The following is a 15,323-nucleotide window of genomic DNA, read 5'->3' as shown; positions in this document are numbered from 1 at the left end:
ACGCAACTGATTTTTGCCCATGACCTTCAGGGCTCAGCCAATAGATCTGTAAATCCACTCGTCGTATTGATTTTAGTATTTTCCGAAAAAGACCACTTGGGCGAATGAACATAGTGAAAACCCTGTACACTGAGAGTAAAACACACAAGCTTTTTATGTATTGAGTATAATTTCAAAATGTAATGTTTAAGATGAGAAAGATCAGTTTAAAGCAAATTAAGCCCCCTAGCATTAATTACAGATTAATTTCCCTTTTTTACTATCTGCACCAAAACGTTTGCAAAATAAATAAAACTTCCATGCTGAGCAAAAGAAGTTCCTGTTTGAACAAAAAATGATAATAATGACTGCTCTTGTTGTTGGGTCAGAATATCAGATCAAAGTGCCAAGTTTAGAGAATACAAAAAATATAAACATAACAGTAAATGCAGTTTGCATATAATTTGGCTTCTTTTTTTAAATTTTTTTTGGTGCCCATCCCAAAGGTGCAATATTGTTTTAAACAAGATGACTGAAAAGAACTGAATTTTTCCTATTTTTATGCCTAATTTGGTGTCAACTGACAAAGTATTTGCAGAGAAAATGTCAATGTTAAAGTTTACCACGGACATACACACACACAGACAACCGAACACCGGGTTAAAACATAGACTCACTTTGTTTACACAAGCGAGTCAAAAAAAGTGCTCTAGAAGGAGATCACCAGGGGTAATGAAAAAATAATCAAAACATCTAGCACAAAAACTATAGGAGATACTGAAAGAAACAATGTATTTTGTGTAGGAAAATGAATGAGGATTCTTAATCGAAGCTATTTTCCAAATTATTTTGTTTGCAGATAACTGTTCAGGCATTTCAAAGTGAAGAAAACAATTTATGCGCAACAAAAGTTTGTTTCCACCGCCATAGACACCACAATGACAAACATAATACAGCTGTGAATGGCGATGTTGTCAGTTTAAACCCACAGATGAAAATAAAACAGATTATATGTTTGTGATACTAACCACAACTCCTGAAGATATGTAGGTGAATAACTGTCCTGACAATGGCAAATGTGAGTTCTATCAACATGAACTGTCAATCATATCATCAGAAACTACACAGCCAAGCTTTGTAACACCAAAGAACTTTCCCTACTGAGGGAGAAGTTCTCTGATGACGCTCCTGCATGTGGGCTGACAAAAATAATCTGATGTATGTGACAATTTGCTTCCTCTGCGGCCAGTTCTGTCCTCTAATCATTGACAAAAAAACAACAAAAACAAAAAACGAAAAAGTAAAAAATCATGTTTTTCTCATCTTCAACCCTGGGTTTCATGAAAATCGGGGATTGTTGGCTGTTGTCCAAACCAAAGCAGCAATCAATGACAACAGTTCTCTGATGCCCATTGCCACACTTCCACACCCTCTGACTGGCTTAGACCTATTGTCTTACACCAGTCCTCCCCCCCCCTCCCCAACTACACCACATATCCACCCACATCTCTATCACTGTCACCTGCTTAAAACTGATGTCTGCTACGACAGATGAGGTTGACCAGTCATTAAATGTTGATGTCAGTTTTGTCAGAATTGCTGTAATAATCTTGGTGTTCAAACCACTATCAGACAAGAGAGATCTCTATCATTATTCTTGTCCATGGTCATTTGCACAACCTGCAAAGTTATGTAAATCCGCTGACTGAGACAACTGTCTTTGTCAGGCGAAGTTTTGACTCCTTTTCTCTTGCATATGAGCCAATACCCTTTCTAAACAGTATTTATTATCATCACAATTAATTCAAGAGCATGTTTTTGTTCACTGAACAAAACTCTGATGAAGGAAGAACTGGAATATATGCAGGATGTCAGTGGACACCTTACAGGCACCATGGCAACACTCTGTGCAGGTCGTCAGCTGACGACTTACAGGCACTGAATGGGTTACCTGATCTGGGCTGGTTATCAATACTAGCCTAAATTCACCTTTCAGTGTTTCCTGTACAGACAAAATATAAGGGTCCCAGGGATCCTCTGTGTTAATGTTTTTGGGTCCTTTCAGGTTTTGAAGGGTCCCCATGTTAAATAAAAAATAACCCCTTCAACAATCACACACACACAAAAAAAACCCCAAAAATGGGACAATAATTTGTCAAATTGAAGACATTTTCTTGCTCTCAGTCATTTTATATCATTGTGAACTGTCACTTTACATTTTTAGAAAGTCAAAAAAGGATCATGTTACCCCACTCTTACATCAACTTCATTGGTTACCCATCCAGTACAGAATTCAATACAAAATTGCCATATTAAAGGGTCTCCCCCTTCTTACTTATCTACTGTCCTTTATACTTAACACTTTCATATTCTCTCAGGTCTTCTGCAAAAAAGCTTCTTCCAGACCCCAAAACCTCTTCAAAGACATTTGGCCGAAGGGCCTTTCAGTATCAAGCATCTTCTAAAAGGAATTCTCTTCCTCTGGATCTCTATCACTTACCACCTCCATCCTCTTTCAAAACAAACTTGAAAACTCATCTATTCAAACAGGCCTTTGGGTGTGATGCAGCATACCTGATTGTCTGCATTCTTCCTCCTCCTACCCACCCCACACTGCCCTCTACTGGTCATCAAATAGTGTGTGTGTGTCTGAGGGTGGATGTTTGTGTGTGTGTAAGCGTGTGTGTGTGTGTGAGAGAGTGTAGGGTATTATTTGTTGTTGTTGTTGTTGTGTGTGTGTGTGTGTGTGTGTGTGTGTGTGTTCATACCTGCAATTTGTAGTATTGGTGTAAAGCCACACATTACATGTGTTGTTTTTTCATGTGCAGAGGTATGTTATTATGCACTACTGTGTATGTGTTGTTTCATGTAAGGCGCTTAGAGCCCATTACATGGGGACTTTCTATCTATTATTATCAATATTATCACGTCAGCCACACCATTAATCTCTTTGTCATTTAAATAAACTTCACTGCCACTTGCTTTCACTCAGGCAGCCTCTCTGCTGGTTTTGATGTGTCAAGAAAATGACAAGCAAAATCATTTGAACCCATAAAGCAAATAATCAATATTCTTCACTGTTACTTTTCATTTGTACAATCAGGTATCTGCTGTCTATGACTGACAAATGTGAAACATTACTTAAATTAGATGAGTAATCTAACAGATAACTGAAGCAAATCATAAGTAAAGCTAATATAAATTCAGTTCTTTACTTCTTTGGCATGTGTGTGGTTTAATTTTACTTATATGTTCTCTGCCCAGTTCAGTACACATTTCTCACAATAGTCTTAGACACTCCAGTTTCCTCCTACTTCCTTCTTTTAACAGCTTGTTGAAATTTGCCCACAGCATCATCTGTAAGACATGACATATCACCATCATGCTGTCTCATCCCTGAAATGACCAGCATTTTGTTGTTGAGGGTATCATCACCAATCTGTTTCTCTTTGAGTTCATCAATGCATTCTGAAGAGAGAATGCCCTCTCACATGGTACTAATGGTATGACAAGGGAAATGCTCGCCAGGTCTGCAAAATCATGAAACCACTCCTTGTAGTTCCTGATGACAAGAAACAAGGGATGCAACTCCAAACACTTGAACTGTCCGCTCTGCAGAGAAAGCGTTAGTGCCAAGTCGGCGGTCTCGAAGATTGACTGAAAAATCAAAACCTTGTTAAGAAGATTGTGTGCATTCAAGGGATGTACTGGGATATGGGGGTCCTTTTCAAATTTTGTGCGTGAAGGATTTGCTATAGTGCATAATGGGAAAGATTGACTTTATCTTAATTATATCTTTATCTTAGCGACTATTGTTTCAGAACATGGTGGTGAAGCCCAGAGACAAAAACAGGAAGGAAGGGAAGTTGTCAACAGATCAGATTCAGTCCAAATATTTTGAAACATCCAAACGTTTGTTTCCTCACTCTCTCCTGAGGCTTCACTGCTTTAAAAAAAATGTAAACAAAATAGTCAATGACTCTAACAAAACAGCTGTCATCAAACTGCAACTCACCTGGAGTAATGGACTGTTTGAATTCATTTTTGACCAGTGTTTCCATTGACTTATGAATGTTTGCAGTGAGAGTTTGGGTCACTGCCTTTTGCAATGAGTCCAGATAGCTTGTCTGTCTGGAATCACTGGCAGTCAGTCGGTCATGAAGCAGTTTAGCTAAACACAGTTAAGGAAAACCAGTGATACAAAGCAACATGATAAGGAAAACCAGTGATACAAAGCAACATGATAAGGAAAACCAGTGATACAAAGCAACATGTGGCAAAGTTACTGTGGATCACTGTTTTAAGGTCTCTTTTTTTGGTTTGGTTTTTTTTGTGTGTGGAAACAAATTCTTAGCAAACTTGAGCTGATATTAACCTTTTAACAACGCTGAGGATATAAAAAGTTTTTTTCTTTTGTCAGTTATGGAATAGCAAGTCCTTTGCCTGCTTCAGGGAGGTATTCTCCATATATGAATTGGATTTAAAAATTGCCATAAATCTTATTCAAACTCCATTTGAGTGGATATTGCTTTTGGTTTGATAGACAAGGCACTGTGCTCACCCGCTCTGAACACATATCAACAAGAAAAGGAAAACAGGAAATAAGTTGCTCTATCAAAAATATTTAAATCTGATCAGTTTGGTCTGTAGACTATACTTCAGCAACTTTGTCCCAAAGTTTTAGAGTCTGAATGTCTAATGAAATCAATTCCTAACAAAATCCTATACTTTATGCACTGATATCCATCCATCTGATGAACGAGAAGAAACAAGATAAACTGGGGTCTATATATTAACCTCTTCAGTGCCCGGGAATATCTTGACTTGTCCTTCCTGTTTGCCATGCAGGTTTGGGTTGCAGAGGGTAATAATTAACTACTGCAAGAAAGCATACATAACCCATACTTTCCTGAAAGGAAAATGAATGACAATCAAATTCTTTTTTTCTTCTTTTTTTGCTGCCCTGTTTCAGTGGCATTACTCACACACTGCTCATTCCGAGTCCCCAATACACGGCCACACCCGGGTTTGTCTGTTGTAGTCCCAGCAATGGCTGTCCACAGGGAATCATTGATGTTAGACTGCCAGGAGGCCACCCACCAGAGGAGACCCTGCACTACTGCTGAGTCACTTCAGTGGTGTTTAGTAGTGCCTTTCTGATTAACGTTAGGACACTACCTACTAAGCCCCTAACTGAAGACAATAATGGCTTAATCACAGAGCCAGACTGAGTGAGTGTCTCCCTTAATGTGGAGACTGCCACAACACCCCTCAAACTACAGCCCCCCATGAAATTGCCAACGCCAAAAACCCTGACAGGACTCATCTGAAGCACTGAAGCAGAGGGATATCAAAACTGTGGTTACCATGAGAGCAGGGCATGAAAGGACACATAATTTTGGACATTTTTTCCTTTCTATTATTGATGATGGAGGAGGAGGAGGATGACTGTGATGATGATGGTGAAGATGCTGCTATGAAGGCCCATTTAGGTTTTGAATTATGTGGCAAAGCTAAACTCTATGCTTCCAGTCATAATGATATCCCAGGGTTTACCAGGCCCAAGAGATAAGATACTTGAAGTGTTGGTCAGGAAATTAGAGCAACACAACCAAAGACATATTCTGTGAAGTGGATGATACTTGACTGTGAGGTCCCAGTCTTCCCATTTAAGCCCATAGCACACTCAACTCTGGGCAGGGGCCGGCCACGTGCTGAAGAACCCACCTCCACTAGAATCTGAACCCGCGTCCTCCCAGCCGTCAGTCTGCGACACTAACCACTTCACCACAGCAGCTGGTCTTTCAAAGTCTTATATTTAGAAATTTATCTTATACAATGATTGTATATATATATATCTACATGTCCTTCAATTGCATCCCCCGTCTGTGCCATGATCACTTTCAGACAGTATCAGAGATAGTGACCCAGTTGGCTCACAGTGCAGGAGGGAGGGGGGTGCGCACTGTTCACAAGCTTGCTTGCAGCTGACAGATGTTTGATCAATGCCAGCGTGCTTTTTCTAAAGCTATGCTGGACATGTAATTCATGACTTGCACAAAACTGATCACACCCTTCATCCTTCTCTCTGTCTCCTTCCGTCATGAATAAGTGGAAGGTTTGCCTTTGAAGTCAACTCTAGGTCAGCCACAGAGCTATACTCAACCTCCTACTCCGCTTTTTCTCCTATGCTGGTGACATCTAGCTCTTTAACTACCCCCACGCTCCTTTCTGCAAATCAACATTTGAACTTTGTCACTTCAAGTGAACCATCCGGTAAGATTTTGCCACATCTAATGCTCAATTCATCATTGTCAACGACTTATAAAGCTTCTGCAACATCTTGGATGGCAAAATCTCTTTTTTGTCACTGTAACACACTGATATTTAAAGACATGAGGGTACGGTGGTTGCTGTTCCATGTCCATTTTTGTGGATGTACATCTATGTCATGGGGCACTGAAAAAGTTAAGCGAGACTGTGAAAGTCCAATTAACTATGTTTTCTTTGTACACTGGACAAAAAAACACCAAAAAGAAAAGAAAATCAAAGCATGTTGCTTATCGCCCAGCCAAATGCAAAGTTCTTAAAACAATAACTGATCAGTTAAAACAATGTTTACAAAGAAAGAACATTTCAGCTATGTCTCGCTAAATCATCATAAAATTCAAATCACTAATTTCCTTCAGGAACTGAAAACGATTCTCTGAGGTGACACCCAAACGAAAATAAATACTATCAGTATGTAAGGTCCACTTAACCTCTTGACTGCGCTGTTGACGTACGGCGTACGTCATGAAATGTCGCTCAGCAATGCTGTATTGACGTGCGCCGTACGTCATGTTACAACGTTCTATGTTTCGAGTCCCGCATTGCAGAAAATACAGTCTGCTAACCATTAAATTAGCTCCCCTGAGAGCTCTTTATCTCCTGAGTTCCATAAGCTAAAATTATTCATTGGATTGTCATATTTATGGCGAAAGTTTTGCAAGTTTGTGCGAAGCTCAAGTTGTGTTTGCAAAGCCATGGCTGAACGCAGACAAACCCCAACACTTGCACTTGTATTGAAAGAATTCTTTCGCGATGCAAACAGTAGAGATGAAGATTGTGGACTGAATGAGACAGAACTGCGTGAAGTTGATGCCGAAGACGCTGATTTTGACAGTGGAGGGGGGTGGGAACTCGCGTTGTTTGACGAAACTGAAGACAGACAAGCTCAGCTGATTCAAGATGCAGGTGGGTGTTTTCGAGGTTTGTCAGTTTATTATTTGCTCTCCGTTTGTTGTAACAATGAATATGACTGCATTGTGTGTGTTTTGAATGTGTCAGCTGTGGTAAGTGGCTTCGTCAGTCACTGATCAGTGTGTGTGTGTGAGAGTCAGTCACGTGGGTACTGTTTCTGACCATCACAGCCCAGGGGGCCGTGGCTTGCTGGCTGGCTCATTGTTGATGACAGCGTGTGTCGCTCGCCTGCAGCTTTCTGTGTGTTCGTTCCTGAGTGTGTATTGGTTTGTTGTTGTTGTTATTGTTGTTGTTGTTGTGTGTGTGTGTGTGTGTGTGTGAGAGAGAGAGAGAGAGAGATGTTTATAAAACTGAAATCAGAGAATGATACACAGAACTGTATGCCTAAATTACTTTGTAAATGCAACACTTGTAGAAGTGTGTGTGTGTGCGTGTGTGTGTGTGTGTGTGATGTGTTGTCATTTTGTTTTGTATGAGAAAGAGAAAATGAAGGGGGTGTGGCATACCATGAACCAGTTTTAGTGTGTGTGTGTTTTGGGGGGTTGGGGTGGGGGGAGGGGTAGGTATGTGTGTGTTTGTATTTCAGCTTCTGAAAACAGTCAGAAATAAAATGGTACCATTTCATGATCTTTTTATATGTAAAAAAAACAAAAAAAAACAAAACAAACAAACCCCAAACCCAACAGACTTAGTCTTTTATGCAATGTGTTTCAGGTATGCAGCACGCTGATGATCATGATGTTCATCCTGGACCATCTGGAGTTGACAACTTGCCACAAACCTACAACTGAAGACCAGCAGCAGCAAGACCAAAGGGCAGTAAACAAGCCTCCAGCAATTCTGGATTACAACAAAAACATGGGTGCCATGGACCATCATGACCAACAGTTGCAGCCCTACGATGTCACAAGGAAAACCTTGAAGTGGTACAAATAGCTGTGTGTGCATTTTCTACAAACTGCCATGCTGAATGCACACATCCTCTGCAAAAAAGCAGGCAACAGCACTACACTCCTGGACTTCAGAAGGATGTAATTAGTGCCATGATTTTTGGTGACCAAGACACTGCTAAAGATGACCACGCTGTTTGTCTTGTGTGGACGACACTTCATCCCACCTACCCCACAGAAGGCCTGGCCACAAAGGAGGTGCAGAGTCTGCTGGAAGAAAGGACAAAGAAAGGGTGTGGGGTTCTACTGCCCAGACTGCCCCAGCAAACCAGCACTGTGTCTTGAAGACTGTTTCTGCAAGTACCCCACACAGCGTTTTTACTGGCGGTAGATCCTGGGTGAGTACACCCTTTTCATTCTTTGTGTGGACAGTGTTGGAGTCTTATGCACCTGGACACTGTTGCTCAGCCTTGACAGTGTGTGTGGTTGATCACAATAGTCACAAGAAAGACAGGTTGATAACCTGGTTGATATTGTAGCACCTACGTGATGGAATGACAGTCCCAATTTTTTTTTTATTAATGCATTTGATGGAAATTTTCTGTCAGATTGACTCATTATTTGAACATGTGAGTATCAAAAACAAAATCTTGGTTCATTTTCCTTTCATTTGATATATACTTTTATGCACTTATCTTCAGTACTTTTTGAAATATAAGCAAATTAAAATCATTGGCGTGTTTTTCTTGTTTTTCTGAAAATTTTCTCAGCATAGGCCATAGCAAAACGTACTAGCAGTGAAGGGGTTAAAGGATACTCTCTTTCTGCAGCGTTGTGGACAGAGCTCGCTCAACCCTGGAGGCCACAACGTTCTGCACACGCCCTAACTGCTGCTCCAGGTCCTTGGTGGGTTGTGCAGCACTGCGCAGTGAGGCTTGCTCCAGCTGTTGGCGCTGAAGGTCCACTTGCAGCTCATGCTGTTCCACAATTTGTTGCTGTAGACGACACAGGTGCTCCTGTTGCCGGCTGACTTCCATGCTCAGCTTCTGGATGCTCTCTTGCAACTGTCAACACACACAGGTAAACATAAGCACACAGGGAACTATCAACAGACAGGTAACTGTTAGCACACATAGGTAACTGTCAACAGACAGGTAACTGTTAGCACACATAGGTAACTGTCAACAGACAGGTAACTGTCAGTACACAGGCAACTGTCAACACATTCACACATGGGTGACTGTCAAGGTACAGGTAAAAGCCAACACACAGGTAACTGTCAACACACAGGTAACATTCAAGACAAAGATAAATGTCAACACACAGGTAACTATCAACACATCAACACACAGGTAACTATCAACACATCAACACACAGGTAACTATCAACACATCAACACACAAGTAACTGTCAACACATCAACACACAGGTAACTATCAACACATCAACACACAAGTAACTGTCAACACACAGGTAACTATCAACACATAAGTAACTGTCAACACACAGGTAACATTCAAGACAAAGATAAATGTCAACGCACAGGTAACTATCAACACATTGATAACTGTCACCAAACAGGTAATTGTCAAAACATCAAAACAACAGCTAACAAGCACTGATGAGACATGCTTCATCTTCAACTCAAACTGAAATCTTAAACATAAAACATTTCTTGATGGGCACAGAGGGCTTGGATGTGACAAAAAGCAAAATTGTCTGTCAGTCACATTCTGATCTAAATGATAACCTGAAAACTTCATGTTGTTGCAAACAGCCTTTGGCCTCATTTAAGTGTCTTGTGACCACTTCACACAGCTTTTATCCCTTCCAACTCACCACCACCAATATGCTGGGGTCCACCCCTTCACGGATCACTTTCACAGTCGCTGAACCCGCACTATCCTGCACCACCTCCTGGTAGGTTTTCCTGAAGTCCTCCCCTTCATCTTCTTCCTCTTCCTCATCGTCATCAGCCTCTTCTAACACTTCCTCGATTTCCTCTTCCACCTCTGCTTCATTCTGATCTTCAGAATCATCATCTTCACCATCACCTGTTCCATGTGTGATGATGGCTTCATCCATCCTGCAAATGTGATCAAGCAGTTTCGGTTAAAACTCTAAATTGTCAACAAAAAAAAGTACTGAATAGGTTAAACCATAATCTTAACCTTCAGGAAAATGTTCATATATATATAACCCTAATCTAACCTACAAAGTGTGCATATATACCAAAGTAAATCATGAATTCAAATTACTGCCACTGTGACAGACAGCAATGCACATCTACCTGTCTGAAGCAAATCATCACCAACACAACAAAGCTCTTAAATTTTTTTTTTTTTTTTTAAAGAACAGAAATGCAAAAGCAAAATACAAGAATTAAAGGAACTTGAACTAAAAAGAAAGGCAAATAATGTTTTGATAAAACTGCCTTTGTTCATGTTTTAACCTTTTTGCTACCAGGGAAATAAGATTTAAGTGAAATCTATCTGCCAGGGTTTTTTCACACACAAAAAACAGGTACATATTTTCAAAAATTCTGTGCTCTTTGTTATTGGACAGAGACCCACAAAAGTATACATTTTCTGAAAGGTAAATGAATAAACAATACAAAAAAACACTTCCCAATTTTGTATATTTTCAATGACATGCTATTGTTTTGAAATCAGCATTTTGTTTTTTGTCAAATTTTCAACTTGTTCATTACAAACATTAGTCAGGTAATTAATTTGCACAGTAATACATATTCTTGACAAATGGATAATACATGTAAACACAAATTATACCAGAACAACCAATATAAAAAAAGATACATAGACAATTTATTGCGACTATTGTAAGTGATAACAACACAGATATGACTGTTCGGTCCTTTCAGTCAAATCAGTTTTCCTGAAAAAATCATCATGCCCATCCAGCAGTAAAGTCAGACCCAAGAGCTGTTTCATTTCAAACACAGTTGTATCTTTAATACTGATAGTCTGGAGTACTTTTTCTGCCTGCCTGGATTTGTCTGTACCTGTCGGAGTGTCTGCTGTGCATATAAATTGGTTCTCTCAATGAACTCCTCAGTTAGATTATAATCTAAATAAAAATCTAAGAGAGAGAGAGAGAGAGATAGAGAGAGAGAGAGAGAATGACAATGACAATTTTTTTTTATTGGCAAACAGCGTTTTACAGCTCTAGTGCCAAGGGGGATTATTCAGCTTATTTTAGCAAACAAAGAAAAGAAAAAGCAAAACGAAAAATAAGGGGAAATAACAAGCAAATAAGTACATATTCATAAACGCACAAACATACATTCACACCCACAACATTAATACAACATATTCCATATTACTCATGCATAATACTAAGTAATTAATTCGAGCATATGACCAACTTTGCAGCTGAGCCTATTCTGGATCTGGATCTGGATCAATATGTCGCTTACATCCATTTACTGGCATAAACGCGACGGTGGGGGTGTGCAGCATGTTGTTGTTACTGGCTTCTGGCTTTTGCCAGAGCCGATTTGAAGCCATCCACTGACTTTTTGTGGACGATGGTATCATCTAGATGGTTCCACTCAATTATTGTCTTTGGGAAGTAAGAGTATCGGTACTGGTCGGTGTTTGTTTCAGGGACACAGTAGCATCTATCGTTGTTTCGAATATAGTTCTCCACAGGGTTTTGCGACAGGTATGTGCTCTTGCCTCTCGTGGAGCGGATGCGTCGTCCCAGTTTCTGCAGTGTGATAAAATCACTCAGAGTGAATGCTGGCACCAGACCCACAACCACCCTGTAGAAGAAACCTAGCCGTAGTTGGAGTCGTCTTTCCTGGAGTGTAGTGAGTTCATGTTTCTTTAATAGTCCTGTTATAAAGCCTATTTTTGGTTATTTACCAATCTAAACTGAGTTATGGATCTTATCACTTTTTCTGCATTATGTTTCTATCCTGTTAAGACGATCGTTTGGTTAATCTTTTCCTTCGAATGTTATATGCGTCTACAATATATTTGGTGAGTGAAAATAGGATGTCTTCATTATTTGATGAAAGGTTAGCTACTAGATCATGTCTCAAAGCAAACGGATGTGTAAAGAATGTATAATCATTTCTAATAACATTGTATTCCTTACAATGGAAAACAAAATGATCCTCATTTTCTAGATCCTGATGATACAACTGACATACACTATCACTTTCACTATTCTGAATATACAATGCTCTATCTGCATTTAGCCCTAAGGTCCTGGATCGAAATCGAGCAAGGAGACACCGTTGCCATTTATTTGTAATTATAGAAATGTATTTTTCTGACTGGAAGAGAGAGAGAGAGAGAGAGAGAGAGAGAGAGAGAGAGTCAATGCAGTCTGTGTTATGTGTGTCTTTTTTCAGTCCAAAAAAAAAGTTCAATAATGACTATGTTGCATTTTCCATGTTCATCATGACACAGCAAACATACACACACATTATATACCTATAGATATATAATGTGTGTGTAGATATATATACATATATATATATATATATATACATATATATATATATATATATATATATATATATATATATAAATCATTTCACATACCAAGTGTGATGGACAAAGCAGAAATTCAATTAAAAATCTTTGGTACGGCATGGCCCCATGGGGTTGCCAGTGGGCATGAATACATGGTTGTTTTTTCTTACCATTAATCTTTAAAATGACCAATTGGTTTTGTGGTGAACTGGTCATATGACTCATGGTGTCCTAAACCAAACCTAAACTAAAATATACTGTATCATGTCAAACTGATGCAGAAATCAGAGCAAATGGAAGATGGCAATGCACACTGGTTTGCATGGGGAGTATTTGTTACAGTAACAGCTGTGTTAGCTGTGACAAAAGAAATCCCCTTGGTACCATCCATCCTGGTCATACAGAAATCCCTGAGGTAGAAATTGATGAAGGGATTCTCTGACCACCAGAAGGCTGCCTCCAACACATGCCGCAGAGGCACAGAGTGCTGAAAAGCAGCTGAAGTGGCAATGGTCCGCAACTCTTGTGGTCTGGGATTCAAACAGCCAAGATCTCTGTGAGCCCGAAAACAGGCGGACAATGACCTTGGAAATCCACTGAGAAATGGTACCCGCAGCAATGTCTTTCTTTTCATTCTTATTAATGGAAATGAGAAGGCATCTTTGAGGAGAATGTCAACTACAAGACCTATCCCAGTAGTACTAAAGGCACCTAATTGAACAAAGATGCCTATCTTAATATAAGGGTCTGATCCTCAGTGAGGGAGAGGGCATGGTTCTTAGCTAAAAACTCCGGAAGGAAACAGAATGTGATGGAAATATCTCTGTGGAAGGCCATGTCCTCTGACCATGAATATCACACCTACTTTGGCCTGTGGCCAGCAAAATGAGAAAAGCAGTCTTGAGGAAGAGCAAGTCAAAAAGAATTGAGGCCAAAGGCTCAAACAGTGCCTTTCAGTTTCAAATGAAATTTAGCACAAGGAACAAGACCCACAGGGGAACTCTCCTTGGGTTTCTAGATTCCTTAAGTGAAGCATCCATAGAGACGTCTCAGAAGGATATCTGCTTCAACAGAAGGGCCTTCAAGCTGCCAGACAGTGGTGCAGATAGTTGATTTGTACCCATGCACTATACTAGCTGACAGGTTGAGTGCCAAGGAGCAGTGCGCCAGAAAGTTTGAAAGCTGCATGCTAGGATTGGTAGGGGGGATGTCATGAGCCGTACACCACTCCAACCATATTCTCCATCGAAAGTCATGTGGACTCAGTCCCCGGCTGCCTCGCCCCAGTAACTATGGACTGGAGGTCAGAGGACATGCCAACCCTCCAACACCCTCTCCCTACAAAGGGCCTCAAACACAGCAGCTTCTATTTCAATGAAGGCAGTTTGGGCCACAGAGCAGCCACATGTGGAGGTGAAGCAACTGCTGGTTCAAACGATGGATTTCTAAACTGGGGTGTCGCAGCAGATGTGGTTTGACTTGGAGTTCCAGAGGAGGAACATGTGTCACAGCCAGCAAGTCTGGGTACCAAGGTTGAGCGGACCACTAGGGTATGATCAGGATGGGCTGTGGGCTCTCCGAACCACCTTGGTCAGGATCAGAAAGGAAGACATCATCTACTGCCCATGCTTCCAGGTCGCAGACAAGTGAGATATAAATCGGGAGTCTTTGCAAAGATGTCCACCATCTGTCAAAACCACAAATCCCAGGCCCCATAAAAGGTGTCTTTGTCTTGGGTCCACTCTGTGTGGAGGATACTCTTGTACCTGCTAAGAGTGTTAGCCAAAATGTTGGCTTTGCCTGCTGTGCATCTCACTAAGAGCATAGTGCCTTGTCGTGGCACCAACAGATAAGAGCCTCAGCCTGTAGGGAGAGGTTCTCTGAGTGTGCCCCCCCAAAAGGTCGCTGAAGAAGTCTTGAGGGTCGTAAAGTGACCCTATACCCTGAGAACTGGAAACTCTTCCCACAACTGGTAGGCCATGGAGAGGAAAGCACTGAAGAAAATGTGTGCTGTGGAAACCTTCAACAGGCATCAACGGGCCTGTTTGTCCCACTCAACCAACGTGTTGAATGAAATATTGACCGAGTTAGGGAAGAGAAAGCATTGTGGGACAAGTATCCTGTCCTGCAAGGTCAGGGGTGTATGAAGACCACACCCCACCCTTGGATAAGTCTACAAGGTACTTCCTGGTGGAAAGGCTCCAGGGACTGAAATGGACTCCTTACCAGGAAAATGAATGGAAGCAGCACCCCTAACAGTATGGGTTGGCTTATTGAGCCACTCCTGTGCCATCTCTGGGACCTTGAGACGTGGTCCTGGAGGTGGCATTGTGCTGTCTAAGGGTGACAGTGTGGCTTGTGGGCAGATTCTGCACGGTGGGAAGGGTAAGCTCCAGCTCCCCCAGGTCCAACTTTGGTTCAGCCTAATCTCAAGGCAAATATGGACTCAATCTGTTACCCTGGGAGCAGGGGAGGAATCAGCATCTGTACTCTCCTCCTCTTCTGAGTAAACCGGTTCCAATTCTTCCAAGTCCATCATGGGCTTGGTTCCTTCCCATGTGGGCACACTGAGGGGGCCTCCTGATTTTGGTGGTCAACCCAGCAGGAAGAAGAGCTGGGCCGATCTGATGGCTGGTGAAGGCCCCTTGTCACCCTTTCCACATGTGGGTGAAAAGCGCTTGGACCGCTGGTCCAGTCAAGCTTGAG

General features: G+C 41.1%; 1 protein-coding gene across 1 annotated transcript in view; it reads right to left on the bottom strand.

Annotated features, from left to right (window-relative positions):
- The window catches only part of LOC143286053 (enhancer of mRNA-decapping protein 4-like), a 96,716-nt gene that overhangs the window by 26,877 nt on the left and 54,516 nt on the right, over positions 1-15,323 (bottom strand). Inside the window, exons 20-22 of the mRNA XM_076593592.1 lie at positions 9,952-10,198; positions 8,929-9,175; positions 3,995-4,150 (exon numbers count right to left, since the gene is read on the bottom strand). Coding sequence (XP_076449707.1) covers positions 3,995-4,150; positions 8,929-9,175; positions 9,952-10,198 — 650 coding nt within the window. The remainder of the gene's footprint in view (positions 1-3,994; positions 4,151-8,928; positions 9,176-9,951; positions 10,199-15,323) is intronic.

The sequence above is a fragment of the Babylonia areolata genome, chromosome 9 (genome assembly GCF_041734735.1).
Source record: "Babylonia areolata isolate BAREFJ2019XMU chromosome 9, ASM4173473v1, whole genome shotgun sequence".
Lineage (NCBI taxonomy): Eukaryota > Metazoa > Mollusca > Gastropoda > Neogastropoda > Buccinidae > Babylonia > Babylonia areolata.
The sequence above is the reverse complement of the archived record's forward strand: the minus strand, read 5'-3'. Positions and strand labels throughout refer to the sequence as shown.